Source organism: Mesoplodon mirus (genome assembly GCF_964341445.2).
Source record: "Mesoplodon mirus genome assembly, chromosome: 7".
NCBI lineage: Eukaryota > Metazoa > Chordata > Mammalia > Artiodactyla > Ziphiidae > Mesoplodon > Mesoplodon mirus.
In genome coordinates this window covers 51890704-51910383 of record NC_138983.1, presented here as the reverse complement: position 1 = coordinate 51910383, position 19680 = coordinate 51890704, and the positions used below count along the sequence as shown (strand labels likewise).

Genomic DNA, 19680 nt, shown 5'->3' with positions numbered 1-19680 from the left:
GTGTGACTTGGGCTAGTCAATTCATCTTTCTGTGCCTCAGCTTTCTCTTCTGAAAAATAGGATAGAGACACCAACATCTCAGGTTCATGTGAGGCTTAAAAGAACATCATGTAATGTGCTTAATGTCATGTACATCTTTTACAGAGTAAACACTCACTACATGGCAACTATTTTACGTTTATGTGCTAGACAGAGCCAGGGGAAGGGAGGGTTTGAAGATACTGTGGAGAGCAAGGGGAGGATGTGAACAACTGAGGTTCCTCTCAACAGCTGGAGAGGACTGGATCTGGAGCATAATCAGAAGGACAGGCTTCCTGGGCCCCTCATGCCCTGGGGAGAGGTAAGCGGCAAAGACCCGTGTAAGGGACAGACCAGGATAATGAGAGACACTTAAACCATGGCCTCCATGTTCTCAGTGAGGTAGGAATCTCTGCTGAGCAGGATGCTAATGGATAGATGTGGACATTTGAAAGAGCCCCTTGGGGACTGAGTGTAAGAACTCACAAAGTACAAGAAGAACTGCAGCTGGAAGGACCCAGGAGGGGCTAAAGATCGTGAGCGTGACATGATTTGGCTTAAAGCACTCAGAAGCCCGGCTGTGAGATCAGAGATGGTGAGTGGCTGGAGTGATCCTGGGTTTGCAAGGTGGATGGGGAAGAAAGGCACAGAAACAGGGAGCTGAGAGTGAGGAAGGAAGACAGCTGGAAGTAAAGGACTGAGGGAACAGGGGGAAGTGAAGGAGGAGGAGGGTGAGTCAGGAGAGAGCTGATGCTGGGCAGGAAGTGGCCTGGATGTGGCCAGGGGCTCACCTTCAGGTGGGTTTAGGGGTTAAGAGAGAAAAAGAGGGGGAAAACCTAGAGGAGCAGTTTTCTTGGTCAGAGCGTGAGAAGGTATCTTAGAGATTCTCTAACCATGCTGTAGACAGGAAAACATGGGCCAAAGAGAGGAAGTGCCTTGTCCTTGGCCACATAGTCATGTGCATATTAGTACTTGAGCAAGAACTTGATGGCTGCCTTAGGAAATGGTCATGTAAGGGGCCAGCCAGATAAATGGCTAAAGGCGGGGAGGCCTCACCACTCTTTGGCCCCCTCCTCTGTGCCTCTGCATAGGCTGCTTTCATGGTCTAGGTGCTCCTTTCCCCCAGTCTTCACATGTTGAAGTCTGGCTCCAATGCCACCTCCTCCCTGAAGCCTCCTTCCAGTGCCCACACTGGAAGGGGCTTCATCTCCTGCCTTCCCAAAGCACTTTATGCAAACCTTTGTTTATCAGGGTTGTTAGTCTACCTGTGTTGCCTCCAGAACCCTGCCATCATCAGATTAGTCTCTGTACTCGGTAGTGAGTCTCACACAGAAAATGTATCTTTTGACTGCATCCATGTACCGCCAGATTCCAGTGGTCCGAGGCAGGGCACTCCAGTAACTATTCAAGGTACTGTGATTTTGCATGGGGCAGAGGCCTGGATTTGGGCAAGCTGGGTATAAAGGCCTTCTTTGCCACTTCCCAGCTCTGGGAAACAAACATTGCACATATCTGAGCCTTACCTTTGTCATTTATAAAACGGCGGTAATGAATATTAAAATTGATTTTAAAATATATTGAGGACCTACTATATGCCAGATACCGTTAGAAGCTTGGGATTCAGAAATTGTACTAAATTATTCCTTTCCTCAAGGAACTCAAGTCTACCTAGGTGTATAAATGAGCACAAAGCTGGCCACCATGCCTGGCACAGAGCAGGCCAATTACAATTTAACTCTCACTTCCACAGGCCAGATATCCCTGCATTTTGAACAATTTGGCTCGAATATAGCACCCACTCTCTCTCCCTCCCTCTCCCACAAAATTGGGCAGATGGCTTTTTAGTCTCAGTGCAGGTTACAGGAAGAAGCCAGAAGGGAGGAAGGTATAGGAAAGGAGCATCTGACTTCCTTATAGTAATTGATCTCCTTTTGACATTGAGGCCAAACCCAAGTCACTCTCCTGTGCTTCTCAACTTCCATCCCTATCACCTGAGAGTCAGAGTGGCTCCAAGCCATGCTTCAGTCCCCCAGATCTAGATGGCAGAAAGCTAATGAGCCTTGGAAACCATATGGCCTTTCACCTCACTCAAGGAGCTCAGAAAGCTTTCAAACCAAGCAGAAAAATGGATTCCAGTACATTGGTTCAGAGCAGTCTCCAATCTATTCCCCCAGGACTAGAATTTCAAGCTTTATGAAGCACCTATCACAGGAAGTAGTAAGTCGCCTCTATTCACCTTAATTGGAGGGTATCTGGCTTCCTGATTAAAGGAGTTCAAAGCTAGCATGGGGGAGGCCTCCAAACACGCTCTGACTTTGCAGAATGATAACAAGCCAAGAAAGGACTGGTGAGCAGAGAAGCCAAAAAAGGTAACTGGGATGTGTATTTGTGGCCAGGGCTGAACCACTACCCCACTGAAAGGGCCCAACTGGGTATACTGAAGAGATAGCTGATGTTCAGACCTCCAGCCCTGATACCCTTGTGTGAAGGCCCACCTCTCCACCCAGTCATGTGCTCATCTATCTAACTCTTTCCTGGACACCTCCTCCTAGAAGTCCCTCAGGCACCTCAAACTGCATGCCAATATTAGAGTAAGCTTTCTAAAACCAAACCTGACCACGTCACAGCTCTGTCTGCAACTTTTCAGTGCCTTCCACTGACAGATAAAACCTAAACTCTTTCAAGGCCATTCATGATCTGATGCCTGCTAACTTCCTTCACCTCTTCTCCCTCACTACTGCCACAAATATCCTAAGCTAAGCTACTCCAAACTGTGGTTCTTTCCTAGAAAACGCCAGGATCTGTCTCAACTATGAACTTGTTGCAAATCTTTGACTTCCACAATGGGCTGCTGCAAGGTGCTTGCCTCTTTCTTCCATCTCTGACAATTCAAATCCAACCTCCATCACCCACCTTAAATCCCACTTCCTCCAAGAAGCCACCTTGATCACCCCGGCTGAAAGCAACTGCTCTTTTCCTGAACCCCTGTAGTATTGCCAGGTCCACCGTGGTCATGATCCAATTTACATGGTTCCTGGCAGTGTCACCAAGTGAAGTGGTACCTTGCAAACCTGATACCTGATCCATGGTCAGTATCGGCGTAAACCTTGGTAATAGCCAAAGGCAGGATTATGAAGGGGATAAGCATGGGTTCTGAACCCACAGAAGGCTGGATTTGAACCCTTTCTTTCCCAGAGTGCCTTTGGGAAAGGCACTCAAGTTCCCTGAACCCTGGTTTCCTGAGAATAACACTGTCTGCAATTTCAGAGGCTCACATATTTGTTGTTTGAATAAATCATGAAGCACATACATGGAGAAGCTCTGTAAAATGTAAATAAAATTTCCATTCAAAGGATAGTTATTATTTTAAAATTACAAAGTTTGTAATACCAGCAGTTTGATTCAGGAAGACAGCCAGAGATTTTGTACAAGATATCAGATTGGGCATCCAAATAGAAACCTAATTCTGAAGCCCAATTTCAGGAGGGCTTATATTTGCATACTGAAGAGCTCCAGTTGTGATAGAAAATGTTCCAGGGCTGTCGGGGGAAATTCTACTAAATTACAAAGCTGCCAGCTTCTGGTTTATCAACCTTTGACTCTGGCAGTATTTAGTAGCACGCCTGTTTGGGCCCAATTTCCCAGGCTTTGATTAAATGTTAGGAAGTGACCATCTCATTGTGTCTGAACCTCCACAGTACTTCCCAGGCAACTGGTGGGCTCTTCTCTGCCTCCTTCTAACACATCCACTTCTTTCTGCTTCGTTGTCAGTCTCTTGGATATTTATTATTCTGAACTTTGATTTTAGGCTGTCACTTGCCGTTGGAAAGGGGCACAGGAAATGTCAAGTCTCAAAGGACATGATTCCTTGGGTGAAATTCTAACCTCGAGTTTCCCCTCCTATAACATACCTATACAGAAATAGCCCAGTCTGATCATTTCCTTTTGATGTTTAATTGGATGTCGGTGCTGTGCTTTCTGGGCTGAGAAGCTAATGCTTCTCAGAGAGTGAACAATTCCGGCTACACAAATGAGACTTGTAACAGGGGAGAATGCTCAGTGCTGAATCTAATTTTCTCTCCCATCCATGAACAGAAGAAAATTTCTCTGGCATTACAGCATCTCACTCAGTCTTTCTGTCATTAGTAAGAATTAAATTCTGTTCCCTCAAATCTAAACGTAATTATATTTTGCCTCGTAAATAAAATTGAATTACCATTTTCAAAATTTAGGGCTAATGCAACTGCTATGTTTAGAGCTTTAATTTTTTTTTTTAACATTGCTGCTACTTTCAGCTTTCTTTAAAAAAAATTGGGCTTATTTTGCTATCAATTGTGACTTCATTTGGTAACAGAGCTTTTCTGTTCCATATCTATCTGGTCATTACTGTTATTAATTATGCTTTGTGATTTGCTTTTCTTTTTGGTAGGGGAGGAGAGTAATAGAGAAGAAACTGGAAGCTCAAAGGATCTGAGTTTGAATTTTAGAAGGTCTCGCTAAGCTGAGGTAGGACCTAGGCCATGTTGCACTGAGAGAGTTAAAGAAAGAGCCCTGACGTGGAGTCTGAAAGGGAAATCTTCAATGCGCATTGAAAGATTTTTTACTTTGAGATTTTCAGCAAGACAGTGAGTGGACTCCATGACTGGGACCCTGCCTGCCTCTCTGGCCTCACTTCCTCAGCTCCTACTCTCCAGTCGGACTGAAGGAGGACCGCTCTGCACTTCTGCACATGCTGTTCCCTCTGCTTGGATGGCCCTCTCCTCCTCTGCCACCAGGAACCCCACCTCAGTCCCCTCTCACAATCTGGCTCACAAGTCTCCATGCTGGGGAAGACCTTCCCAGGTTCTTCTCTGCCCCCCTCCTGGCCGAGTGCACGCTCCTGCCCTTGTGCACCCCAAACCCACCATAAATGCGACGGTCAGAGGCCTTAACACCTCAGGACTCCGTGTCACCTCCTGAGTGGCCTGAGGAATGCTGATCCCCGGGGCCTAGAATGGTCCGGCACATGAGAGGTCAGGAAGGGCTGTGAGTGAATGGAGGGGACGTGCGTGCTTGTCAGCAGTGGGTGCGCATCCGGAGCTCTTCTGGGGTGCTCTCTGTGGAGGCTGTGCTCCTGTCTGGAAAAAGCGCAGGAAGCTCAGTCCCTGAGCAGAGGCCAATGTTAGCGCCGTAGGGCCCTTGTGCTGGTGTCTGGGGATAAATGTGTCAGCACATTAGTGACTCTTCACTTAGACTCGATGACCAGAGTCGGGGGCGGGGGGGAAGGGGGGTGGGTCGAGAGTCTCATTAACCACAAGAAAACCGAGCCTCCGAGAGAGAAAGCAAGTTGTTCAGGTCACACAGACTCCAATCCAGTTCTGGCTCCAGACCTTCACCATATAAACTGCCCTCAAACTTAAATTGCTTAGAGTTGAAGGACTGTTTGGCTAATTTAGACTTAGTCATGCATTCTAAAAATATACATTAATACTTTATTTATTGAGTGCTTACTGAGTGCCAGCCACCATGCTAGGCATTTTATATATAAATATTAAAACTAATTTGAAAAACAGCCCTGCAAGGCAGGTATCATTAGCCATATTCTTTGGATAAGCTCAGTCTTGAAAATCTAGCTTGGTCCCACTCCAAATCCCGTGCAATTCTTTCTGACTGCACATGCTACGCCCAAATCCATACCATTGAATCTCTAAAAGATCTCCACCTGTTATTCCATGAAACCCAACTGCAATGAAATGATAAGAATCATAAACCACCAGCATGAGCATTTTACAGTCAAAATCTCTGCCAGGTACTGCTCCTGTGAGCCAGCAACCCAAAGGAATAAAATGTAGTGAGAGGGCCCTCTCAAATAAAGGTCATTTATGGAAGACAAGATTGGAGAGAGCTCATAGAGAAGTGGAAACGAGGAATGAATTTATGAGGCTGAGGATGGAGATGACTGGGCTGGGGTGGAGGGGAAGGAAGACCCGCATGACAGCCAGAGAAGGGGCAAATGATGGGTTTAAGGGATCGAATCTGATATGGTATTCTGGAAAATGCCACAGAGCCTGAAATCTTCTTTAGAAGATCTTAGAAGATTTAGAAGTCATTAGGCTCTGAAAGAAAGGTAGGCTTTTCCAATTTTAAGGACCATCTCAAAGAGGTTAAATTCCTCCCCTTTTCTAAGGCAGCTCTGAACCAAGAGGATGAAAAGCCAACTAAAGCACTTGAGGGGGTGGGTGTAGGGAGGGAGCCCTTCTGCTCCGCAGGGCTACTGAGCGTGCCCCCTTTATGCAAAACTGATGAGGCACCCAGCCCAGCAGGACTACTCCCTGGGGAAGGTGGCTTGAAGGAGGTGAAATGATTCTAGCTCTTATCCAGGAGGGGTTCTGGCTGGCTGGCACTGCCCATGAAATGAACATGGGCTAGGTCTGGAAAGTGAAGGACAGGGCCCAGGAACTCGGTTTTAGCTTTGCAGAGTGTTATGGGGGCGTGGGGGGGAGCGGATAAGGTTGGGGGTCGGGGGGGAAGGTGGGTGGAATCCTGAGAGAAGGGATTAGACTGTCCAGCTGGTAGTGTGCTGGGATCTTCTTGGGCAGAGCCTTTGGCTGTAACCCCTCATTCTTCTTTGATAATTCCCTGGATAAGTCATTCATTCAATAATCACTAGAACCTAATGGCTGTCAGGCCGTGCACTAGGGAGAATGACAGACACTGACTTCTTGGGGTTCACAGTTTGACAAGAGAAGGCACATTTATAATACATGGCTCAGTACACCAAAGAGCTTAGGAGAGGCCTTGAAGCCAGACTTGGGCTGCATCCGTGCTGTGCCACTTTCCAATGGGGAGATGCTGGCAAGCAATTTAACTTAGTTCTGACCTTCAGTTTCCTTATGTGGAAAACAGACCTGGTAAATACTTCCTTTACAGGGTTCTTATGACCCTTAACTAAGATAATGGTTGAAAGTACTTAGTTCAGAACCTGGTACATGGTAAGCATTAAGAAATGGACAACTCTCTAATTAATGCTCCATCCTGTGACTTATCAGGAAAAAAGACAAGATTAATGGCAAAGAAACCTCTTTGGATGGAAAGAAGACTTGAGGTAAGAGCTGAGGACTTGGAAACAGAGGGCCTAGATTTAATTCAAATTCTGCCACTGATTAGTTACTGTGGGCAAGTCGTTTCCTCTCTCTAATGCTTTCCCATCTGTAAAACAACTGCAGTAGCAATCACCACCACCATCATCACCACCCCCATCACTACCATCATCGTCACCACTATCATCACCATCACCAGCATTACAACCACCATCATCGCCACTCCCATCACTCCCATCATCATCATCATCATCACCACCATCACCAATCACCACCCCCACCACTACTACCATCATCATCATTGTCACTATCATCACCATCACCACCATCATCATCACCATCACCACCATCACCCCCATCACCACCATCATCACCACCCCCATCACTACCATCATCATGATCATCATCATCACCCCCATCACCACCACCATCATCATCATCATCATCACCACCATCACCAATCACCACCCCCACCACTACTACCATCATCATCATTGTCACTATCATCACCATCACCACCATCATCATCACCATCACCACCATCACCCCCATCACCACCACCATCATCATCATCACCACCACTATCATCACCAGCACCAGCACCATCATCACCACCACCATCACTACCATCATCACCATCACCACCATTACAACCACCATCATCACCACCACCACCATCACTACCATCATCATCATCACCACTATCATCACCGTCACCACCATCATCACTACCACCATCATCATCACCACCACCATCACTACCATCATCATCACCTATCATCACCATCACCACCATTACAACCACCATCACCACCACTCCCATCACTACCATCATCATCATCATCACCACTATCATCACCGTCACCACCATCATCACTACCACCATCATCATCACCACCACCATCACTACCATCATCATCACCTATCATCACCATCACCACCATTACAACCACCATCATCACCACCCCCATCACTACCATCATCATCATCATCATCACCACCATCACCAATCACCACCCCCACCACTACTACCATCATCATCGTCACTATCATCACCATCACCACCATCATCATCACCATCACCACCATCACCCCCATCACCACCATCATCATCATCACCACCACTATCATCACCAGCACCAGCACCATCATCACCACCACCATCACTACCATCATCACCATCACCACCATTACAACCACCATCATCACCACTCCCATCACTACCATCATCATCATCATCACCACTATCATCACCGTCACCACCATCATCACTACCACCATCATCATCACCACCACCATCACTACCATCATCATCACCTATCATCACCATCACCACCATTACAACCACCATCATCACCACCCCCATCACCACCATCATCATCACCTATCATCACCATCACCACCATTACAACCACCATCATCACCACCACCACCATCACTACCATCATCATCACCTATCATCACCATCACCACCATTACAACCACCATCATCACCACCCCCATCACTACCATCATCATGATCATCATCATCACCCCCATCACCACCACCATCATCATCACCACCACCATCATCATCATCACCACCACTATCACAACCACCATCACCACCAGCGTCCCCAAAGACTGAAGCAGTGAAGTTCCACTGGGCCCAGAGCTGAGGACAGAGGTGTGTTGGGGGTGGCAGTGGGACATATAACCTGTGCTCTTCCAGGCCACAGGAATCTACTTAAACAGTTATCTTACATGGTTTGTCATTCACCACATCAGTGAGGCAGGATTTAAAGAGGGATTTCTGAGATGAGACGGCAAGCCAAGCTGCTGAGAACCCAGAGGCCTGAGTAAACACTCGTGTAAAGTCTGACTTCACTGTTTCCACAAACCTAACCAAAGTGCTGGAAAACCTGTCAGCTCACATTTCATCACAGGCTGGTTGTTGAGTGCAGGGCATGTTGATTTAAGCTGCTTTCATTAAATCCTGTTCTCCATGCCAAACAGCACTCATCTCAGGCAAGAGATGCTCCTCCTTCCTAGGAGGGCCAGACAGCAGGGGCCCATTTCTGCCAACCCCACCACCTAGAGTCAGTCCTATAGGATGCGTCTTCCGGCCTGCAGCTCCTGGTGAGAAGGCTCTGGGCAGTGCCTGTGCCAGCCCTGCTGTGCCAGGAGCAAATAACGTAAAAGGTGTGACCCGAGCTACCCTTGCTGGGTGTCTGACTTGTGCCAGCCGCCACGCTAACCACTTTCTCCATATTTTCTCACTAAATCCTTACAACAATCCCACAGGTAACTAACCTAAAAGGAAAGGAGGGGAAGCAACTTGCTGAAGCCACTCAACTAGTGAGGAGCAGGTCCCCTGAAATGAAGTTCAGCGCCTGTTCACCACCCTGTAGCCGCAGCCCTGAGTACAAAGACAGCTCCCTGGCTAGAGCGGCATCTGCTCAATGAGGCATCTCCTGCTTAGCTTTAGGGCCCAAACTCCATAGTTTTCAAACAGCTTCCACTCAGTGAAAGTGCCGTCAGAAGGGAGGGAGGAGGAAGACGTGAGGTGCTCCCCCTCTACAGGCACTGTTCTCAGGCACACCTGCATTATACAACTTAATCACCACATGACCCTCTGAGGTGGGGACTGTTATTATCTCCATTTTTCAGATAAAGAAACCACAGTCAAGAAAAGTCAAGTCCCTTGCTAACGTCACACAGTTAGCACGTGCAGAGCCAGGATGGAGCCTAGGGAGGTACAGCCAGGACAGTAAGGAGAGAGAACCACCGCCAATGCGCTTTCACCAGCCTTCAAGCTGGCTTCTGGCGGGAAGTGAGAGCCAAGGAGAAGCTATGGCTGTGGGGAGGCAGCGCGGGTGCTGGGCAGCAGGGGGGCCCCAAGCTGGGCTTGGACTCCCAGCTTCGGCAGGCTCAGGGTGCCTCAGGTAGGTCACCGAGTCTCAGGGTGAGGATGGGGATGGTACCATACCTGTCACCCTGCCTCAACAGCTGTGCGTGTGTGTGTGTGTGTGTGTGTGTGTGAAAAGGAGAGAGAGGGAGAGATCTTTGTATGCTTTGAAGCACTCAACAAACACAAATTTTTATCACTATTGCAAGGGAGACAGGAATTTTGAAGTCATCTTTTAAATTCCTGGCCCTGTGGCAATCATGACACTGATTTAGTCAGTTATAGGTTAGAGATTTAAAAACTATAATCCACGTTTCTGAAAGGGCACCTTTCATCTTGCCCCTCTCAAATGTCTCCGTTACCATCAAGGGCTCTCACCAGCGCGTGCTGTAATCATGCTCATAACATAGCTAACATTAACTGAGCCCATATCACGTGCTGAGTAGCGTGCTACGTGCTTTTTTACTTTATCTTAAATAATCCTCCAAATAATTATTTTCCAAATACTAATCCCAGAAGGTAGGTACGCTTGTTATCTCCGTTTTACAAGTTACAGAAGTGAAGTAACTTGCCCAAAGTTATAACTAGTAAGCAGCAGGGCCAGCATTTGAACCCAAGACTGTCAGACTCAGAGACTCTTCTTATCACACGGAGCTCTCTGCATTAGCTTGGGAGGCCCTCTGTTTGACAACAGCTATGGGGAGTGAGAGGCACAGAGTTGAGGACAATGAGCACTCGCAATTCTATTTAAGGCCCTTGCAATGGGTCTGCTATCTCCTTTTCCAGGGCCAACTCAAGAATGCCTAGCGATCACACTCAAAGTTACACCTGCCTCCGTCAGAGGCTGTGGAGTCTCATCAGGGATTAACAATGCACGGACAGTTATAGTTCTATCAGAAACTAGCTTTGTGCCCACATAATGAACAATACAACCCAGTGTAGCTTTCGGAGGAGCATTCCTTATATTGCTATAAACAGAGCTGTATAAAAAGACTTATTCCTAAAGATGCAGATGTAGAGAATGGACTTGAGGACATGGGGAAGGGGAAGGGTAAGCTGGGATGAAGTGAGAGAGTGGCATGGACATATATACACTATCAGATGTAAAACAGATAGCTAGTGGGAAGCAGCCACATAGCACGGGGAGATCAGCTCGGTGCTTTGTGACCACCTAGAGGGGTGGGATAGGGAGGGTGGGAGGGAGGGAGATGCAAGAGGGAGGAGATATGGGGTTATATGTATATGTATATATAGCTGATTCACTTTGTGATACAGCAGAAACTAACACACCGCTGTAAAGCAATTATACTCCAATAAAGATGTTAAAAAAAAAAAGGAATCATTCCTAAGACATCTCTGCTCGTGGTCCTGTCTTTACATGAGCTTTGCAAACAAGGATAAAGTCCAATTTAGGCTGCGTATTGAACGTCAATTCTCCATTCAATGGGGAGAGGTAATTCAAAGTATTCCAAAGGCACAAATGCTGCACTGGATCTCATTTTTACCAAAGGTCTCAACCATCTTTCCTGATCCCTACCAGAACTGTCAATATACAAGATGATGAGCTGATTTGAGCTTCACTTTGTTTCAGCAACGTGGTGTGGTGGGGAAAGTGATTCAGAGTGAAAAACAATGTTGATGGAGATGCTACCACTTCTCAGCCACGTGTCCCTGGGCAGGATTACTTAGAAATTCTCTGGGCCTAAGCTTCTTTATTAGTTGATGTCTCTTCATGCGTTTGGTTGCTCTATCTCCTGCCCTCCTCTCCAGAAGGCAAGCTCGCCAGGGTACAGACTTCCTACCTCTTTATCCCCTTTGCCTTGTTCAGTAAGTATTCACTGAGTAAAATACTATATAAATTGGTAAAATGGGGATGATGATGCCTTTCTCACAGGGTTTTTGTGTGGATTTAAACAGTGGATACTGTCCAGATGAGATACTAGAAGCAACCATGCTTACTACCTACCAGGACTGTGCTAGGTGATTCACCTATGTTCCCATCTAATCCTCACCATGAGAGGGCCTCTAAATGCTAAAGTGCTTATAAACAGAGGGTGCCAATATAATCATTCTGTGAACTTTATATGTGTAAACTCTGTGGTGAACCAAATACCAAAATTAAGAACACATTCAATCATGTGTTTGTCATTCATTCGTTCATTCATTCATTCATTTGTCAAAGTTTATCGGGCAGCTGCTGTGGGCAGGCCTATGCTGAGTCCTGGGAACGTGGAATAAGACACGTTTGCTACCCTCATGGAACTTACCATCTCGTAGATGATCTGGCCAGAAAGGTGGGTGAGGGCCACATCATAGAGCACCCTAAATACCATACTGAGTTTGGACTTCATTCTGGGGAATGGGTAAAACCAAAGGCCCATCCCTGCAGAGCTCAAGGAGGCACAATGTTCCCCATGGCCTTGCCTCTAGGATGGCCATGGTAATGGGAGAGATGAGAATTCAATGAATCACATCTATCATCAATAACATGTTTAAGAGGCGATGTTTTGACTCTCAAGGCCACCACCATGAAAGGCATGATATGAATATAGGACTTGTGAATCCTCTGCCCCTCTAAGAGTAGAGGTGTTGAAGGCTGGAGTTCAGGGGAAGAAGAAAAGCATTCAGAGCCATGGGTAACCCCCTGCTACATGACCAAGGTCAGGGTCAGGGCCCTGAACAGGACTGAACGGTGTACACGTCACAGTGGAAACCTCCTCCCTCCATCTAAGCTGTGCCCTTATTCTCCCCACATTTACCGACAGAACAGTCGTGTCCAGTCCAGTTTGGGTCACAGCTGCAAAGCCCGGTGTCTGGGAGGAAGGTTCCGTGGCCCGAACACTGGTCCAAGCACGTGGCCCTGGGCATCTCACAGTTGGTGCCTCCCCAGCCCACAGAGCAGTGGCACTCGCCTCTCACGCAGACCCCCCGGCCCGAACACGTGGGGTCCATGCAGTCCACTGCAACACAGAGGAGAGATAACAGAGGTAAGTATCGGATGAGCAAGGGTGAGGCTTCTTTAAGCAAACTGCTATACTTTGTAGTGGAGGAGCTTCACATGCTCAGGGAGAAGGACCCAGATTTCCGTGGAGAGGTCACTTGGTAAGGTGAAGAGAATAACTCTAGCAACGGTAGACCTGGGTTCCCACCCCTATCCGGTGGTTGACTGTTGAATCTCTCAAGTCTCAGCTCCCTCACCTGTAAAACGTGCATACATATCTGTACCTCTTGACTTGAGGGGTGCACATAGTAAGACATATGTATAGAGCAGCCAGCGCCTATCCTAGATGTCTGTAACAACTGCATCAATGGAGGACAAGACTATTTTGTTCATGTCTGTATCTCCAACCCCCTAGGACATGGGAGGTGCTCGAAACATCATTGGAGAACAAACTATTAGTATTTACCACTTCGTAAATGCAGTTTTATTTCCGCGAATGTGGGATTAAAATAAAGAGATTCCGGGCTTCCCTGGTGGCGCAGTGGTGGAGAGTCCACCTGCCGATGCAGGGGACACGGCTTCATGCCCCGGTCCGGGAAGATCCCACATGCCGCGGAGCGGCTGGGCCCGTGAGCCGTGGCTGCTGAGCCTGCGCGTCCGGAGCCTGTGCTCCGTAACGGTAGAGGCCACAGCAGTGAGAGGCCCAAGTACCGCAAAAATAATAATAATAATAAAATAAAGAGATTCCTTAACTTAAATGAGAACTTATTTTGCATTTAAATTCCCTTAGATTTTACCATCTTCCCAAAACTCTGGAGAACGATACAAACTTTCACACCTCATTTTCCAGACACACATTTGTCTGGAAATGTTTCCAGGCAAACATTTCAATGCCTATTCAAAATTATATATAATGGCTGTGTTCAGCTTCTCCTCAAGTGGGGGGTGAACTACAAAGCTGTAGCTCACAGCCAAGCAAACCCCCAAGCAGGGCTCTTAGGGCCCAAGGTCAAGGTGGTCTCAAGAGACCTCGCAGAAAGAGGGAGGAGAATAATATTGTGGGTTACCTGCTCTCTGCTTACACAGTAGGAAGTATCTTATATACTTCACCAGATTGTTTTCTCAATAACCCAATGAGGTACAGAGGAGAAAACTGAGGCTCAGAGAGGTAAATAATTTATATGGGATCACAGAGCTAAACCCTGCCAGAGAGGACTCTGAAGATAGGTCTGTCTGATTCTGAATCCAGCGATATTCCTGTTCCTGGGGCTGGTTTTCCTAAGTCAAAGCTTTAGTTACGGGGTTACAAAAAGTTAACAGAGACCTCTAATCTTCTGCAAAGCATTTCACGGAAAAAAGAAGAAGCGCATTGAGAGCTAACTTAGCATGTGGCTCCAGTGCACGCAGACAGTGCGAAAGGCAGCAGAGAGGAGACAGAATCAGCAAAGGGCTTGTCCATGTTCTCTACTCAACCAAAGGGTTGCTAGATCATTGTAGGGAGGGAGGGGATTCTATCCGTCTTGCAAGTGGAAGGGGAGAGTGGAGTCCTGACGGGGCCCAACGTGCAGCTGTTGTTAAGTGTTGATGGAGCTGCTATGAATATAGTCAGGTTCCTCCTTGTAAGGGCTCAGGAGGAAGCCGTATGCTGCTGAGGAAAGAATTTAGCATTTGACTCTCTGAGGTCCTGAGTTCAAGGGTCAAGGGACAAGCTGTAATGGTTCCATGACCACGGTCAAGTCACATACCTGCTCTGAGCTTCCATCTATAAAGCAGGTCTGGTCAAATTAACTACCTCTCAGGTGGCTATGAGGACCAAACGACACTGACAATTTGAAAGGACAGTATGAACTGTAAATTGTTGCAAAGAAGTTATCTGTCTATTTTATCAGGACATTCAGTAGCACGACTTGGGCAGACTGTGGTCAGAGCTCATTTATCATTCAGATGTGATTTTACTTTATGTATCAATTAAATTTTATAGCCCAGTGTATTTGACTTTTGCACAAAAGAGTGGGAAGCTCGGCCTGGGTATGTTAGAATCACAGACACAAATGGGCAGAGACTTTACAAAAAGCATCATTCTGGGAACAGGCTGTTCATTTTGAGGGTCACCTCATTAAGAAAGCTCTTTCACTATTTGGGTTTTTAAAGGAGTTCAACGTAATTACTTCAATGATAAATAGGAAGATCAAAGGTCAGGAGCAACCATTTGATCAAAACATAATGACAAAAACAACAGTAACGATGATCTTAGGGTTAATTTCGTTCCTCTTCTATGCCATATCTTGCTACTAAACCTACTGTATGCATCATCTCATTTAACCCTAACAACAACCCCTGAGGTAGATACCATTACTATCCTCATTTTACAGATGAGGAAACTGAAGCACAGAGGTTAAATAACTTGCCCAAGATCACACAGTGGTAAGCGGAGGACTTTAAATTTGAAGCACTCTTCTCGGGTATAGATCTCTTGCTGTGTCTTCTACAACCTTACTGGTTCCAAAATAAATGCGCACATGTATACAGACATAGCACACAGAATGGTTAAAAACAGAAATCAAAAGAAAACAGCACAACGAAAGAAACAGGGCAAAGTGGGAAATTAAGAAAGCCAAATGAAGGCAAAGAATCTCTTTTCTTGCAGTCTCTGGACAGCACTTAATAATAATGGTTTAAACATGACCTGTTGGAGTTCCTGGTAATTAAACATGATAAAAATAATAATAGTGATAAATTTTCATGACCTACCTCAGATCTCAGAACCTCAGAAGGATTATTCTGGCCCATTAGCCTACTATAATAATTCCCTAGATCCAGAGAGTTTTCCAGTTTGACAGGAAACAACTCAGCAGTTCCTATCCCGAGGCCTATAGAGGTATTTCCCGTTCAGTGAGTGCCTGGACCCAGCTTGCGGTTGAAGCTATCTTTGAGCTGTCCTCGAGGTTGAATCTATAAATCTGCACTGTGGGGCTTCCCTGGTGGCGCAGTGGTTGAGAGTCCGCCTGCCGACGCAGGGGACACGGGTTCGTGCCCCGGTCTCGGAAGGTCCCACATGCCGCGGAGCGGCTGGGCCCGTGAGCCATGGCCGCTGGGCCTGCGCGTCCGGAGCCTGTGCTCCGCAGTGGGAGAGGCCACAACAGTGAGAGGCCTGCGTACCGCAAAAAAAAAAAAAAAAAAAAAGAAAAATCTGCACTGTTAGTGGAGCAAGCTGGAGGGTGGCAAGTTTATCAAGAGGCCCTCAGCGTCACAGTCTTGTTCCTCAGACACAGTAAGTCTGATAGGGACCCAGGAACCAGCAAAGTGAATCCGATGCTCTCAGAAGCTGGTCCAGGCAGGGAAGAAAGAGCAGAAAGAACAGATGAGAGGCTACTTCCACGCAATTCATCATCAATTAACCATCACTTCGGAAGGTCAACTTGACAAAGCAAGTGTGGAGTGCAAAGGGAGTTTTAAAGAGGACTGCAACTTCGGGCGGTCTAGCAAACCTTGGCTGAACTGGCTGAGATTCCTGCCAGAATGCTGTCCCTGCTGTTCCCAAACCTAGGGCCATCACCTATGCCACAGGGCCCTCTGCCCAAGAGGTCCCACACAGATGGTGCATCTGCCTTCCCCTTCTGGGGCCTCTGGGGAGACTGGAACCCTAGGGTGCGATTAAAATGGTCTCTTTCCCTCACACTGGGTTAGTTTCCCTAACAATATTTATTTTGCAGGGAGTTGTGTATAACGTGGGAAGATCGGCGGGCCGGGGGTCGGGGAGCTGAAGGCATACAGGGGAAGCTGGCAGGGAGGTGGGCTCAACTATGGGTAGAAGACAGTCTAACTCAGTTTCTTCTTAGAAGAGGTGCCAAGCAGTTACATTTTTTTTTTCCTGTGCAGACCCTGCCGTTCAAGCCGAAATTTCTGGCAGACGCTTGGCCCATTAATGAAATGATGGGGCCTGCGTGGCCAGGCTGCAAACACATCTCTTTTCCCCAAATGTTCCACGCTTCGGTGACCACACAGGCCATCGGACGTGCTTCAGGACCCACAATAGCGGCTCACTTTTCACTGCAAAAGGCTTAGGTGGGCCCCTCTGCCCCTCCCCCAGCTCCCTCTAAGCGTCCTGCCGGAGGAGCGGTTCAGGCTTTAAAAAACAGGGGGCAGTTTTGATTTGCATTTCTCTAATGATTAATGATGTTGAGCATTCTTTCATGTGTTTGTTGGCCATCTGTGTATCTCCTTTGGAGAAATGTCTATTTAGGTCTTCTGCCCATTTTTGGATTGGGTTGTTTGTTTCTTTGTTATTGAGCTGCCTGAGCTGCTTGTACATTTTGGAGATTAATCCTTTGTCAGTTGCTTCGTTTGCAAATATTTTCTCCCATTCTGAGGGTTGTCTTTTTGTCTTGTTTATGGTTTCCTTTGCTGTGCAAAAGCTTTTAAGTTTCATTAGGTCCCATTTGTTTATTTCTGTTTTTATTTCCATTTCTCTAGGAGGTGGGTCAAAAAGGATCTTGCTGTGATTTATGTCATAGAGCGTTCTGCCTATGTTTTCCTCTAAGAGTTTGATAGTGTCTGGATTTACATTTAGGTCTTTAATCCATTTTGAGTTTATTTTTGTGCATGGTGTTAGGGAGTATCCTAATTTCATTCTTTTACATGTAGCTGTCCAGTTTTCCCAGCACCACTTATTGAAGAGGCTGTCTTTTCTCCTCTGTATATTCTTGCCTCCTTTATCAAAGATGAGATATCATCTCACACCGGTCAGAATGGCCATCATCAAAAAATCTAGAAACAATAAATGCTGGAGAGGGTGTGGAGAAAAGGGAACACTCTTGCATTGTTGGTGGGAATGTAAATTGATACAGCCACTATGGAGAACAGTATGGAGGTTCCTTAAAAAAGTACAAATAGAACTACCATATGACCCAGCAATCCCACTACTGGGCATATACCCTGAGAAAACCATAATTCAAAAAGAGTCATGTACCAAAATGTTCACTGCAGCTCTATTTACAATAGCCAGGACATGGAAGCAACCTAAGTGTCCATCGACAGATGAATGGATAAAGAAGATGTGGAACATATATACAATGGAATATTACTCATCCATAAAAAGAAACGAAATTGGGTTATTTGTAGTGAGGTGGATGGACCTAGAGTCTGTCATACAGAGTGAAGTAAGTCAGAAGGAGAAAAATAAATACCGTATGCTAACACATATATATGGACTCTAAGAAAAAAAATGTCATGAAGAACCTAGGGGTAAGACAGGAATAAAGACACAGACCTACTAGAGAATGGACTTGAGGATATGGGGAGGGGGAAGGGTAAGCTGGGATGAAGTGAGAGAGTGGCATGGACATATATACACTACCAAACGTAAGGTAGATAGCTAGTGGGAAGCAGCCGCATAGCACAGGGAGATCAGCTCAGTGCTTTGTGACCACCTAGAGGGGTGGGATAGGGAGGGTGGGAGGGAGGGAGACGCAAGAGGGAGGAGATATGGGAACATATGTATATGTATAACTGATTCACTTTGTTATAAAGCAGAAACTAACACACCACTGTAAAGCAATTATACTCCAATAAAGATGTTAAAAAAAAATAAAAACAGGGAGCAATAAACTTCAGAAGAAGGAAGAGGGAGAGAGAGAAAAACGTAAGCTTGTTAGCTGGTGTTTTATAAACACAGTGAAACCTGTTAGAACAGAACTGAGAGGGAATGGAAGGGAGGAGAGGGGAGAGGATGAAGGCCCAAGCAAAACCCACTATAAACACAAGGACTGTGCAAGGATGCTTCACCAGAGAAACAGAAATAATAAGAGAAATCAGTACCAGATGGCCCTTCTCGGGAAAGAAGGCAGGAGTGAAAACATTTCTTTTCAAATAATAATGTAAATCAAATTGCTAAACAGCTTCTCTCTTTCTCTCTGTAAATGACCTTGCACTCTGAGGCACCGGCTGATCAGGAGAAGGACAGCTTCCCCTCCTTGGCCCCCACGGCATGGTGGGGCTGGGGAGTGGGACAGCCCCACTGTTTCAGGAGGAATCTCCTCTTTGTTTTTCTTTCCTTCAGAGGGTCTTCACCTCAAGTGACTAAATGAAAAGGGAAAGCAGAGGAAGGTCACCATTGTCAGCATGAGAAAGCCAAGTTCCTTTGTTCAGGGGCCCGGCTCCTTGTTGAGCTCAGACAGCCCGAAGTAATCCGCATCAAAGTTAATAGGTCTGAATCAGGACCTCCAGCCACACTCGTGGTTTAGAGACAGTCTGTCTCTGAGAGGTGATGGATGCTTTCCAGACACTAATCCCTTCCCATTCCCCACCCTTTTAAAATGGGCCCATTATATTCTCTCATGTTTTAGGGGAAATGATGCCTTGAGGAGGGGATACTCATTAAATCCCCAGTGGGTTAGAAGACTAGCTCTCCTTGGAGCCTCTTCCACCCGCTGGAGAAGGTGCCAGGGCCCTAGACGGTGGACAGTGGGGGGTAATGACTACTAACACCGCCCATCAGTTTCAAAGTCCATCCATTTCAAAAGACCTTGGATACAGTGAGTGGGGTGAAACAAGAAATGTGCTTCAACAGTCCCCAGAATAATGCTAATGATATAAGAGCTAACATTTTTGGAGCATTTCCTATGTGTCAGACACTGAGCTACGTGCTTCACGTGGGTCATTTAATCTAGTCCTCACGACGACCCTCTGAGGAAGGAATTAGCATTTTACACATGAGGCAACTGAGGCTAGTGAGTGGCCTACATCTGATTCCAGAG

At 46.5% G+C, this 19680-nt stretch overlaps 1 protein-coding gene across 4 annotated transcripts in view; it reads right to left on the bottom strand.

The window, feature by feature from the left end:
- TENM4 (teneurin transmembrane protein 4) overlaps positions 1-19680 on the bottom strand; it is a gene marked incomplete at its 5' end in the record, with an annotated part of 390801 nt that overhangs the window by 127908 nt on the left and 243213 nt on the right. For all 4 annotated transcript variants that reach the window (XM_082628863.1, XM_082628861.1, XM_082628860.1 and 1 more), the window contains one exon: positions 12744-12944. In XM_082628863.1, the coding sequence (XP_082484989.1) occupies positions 12744-12944 (201 nt within the window). The remainder of the gene's footprint in view (positions 1-12743; positions 12945-19680) is intronic.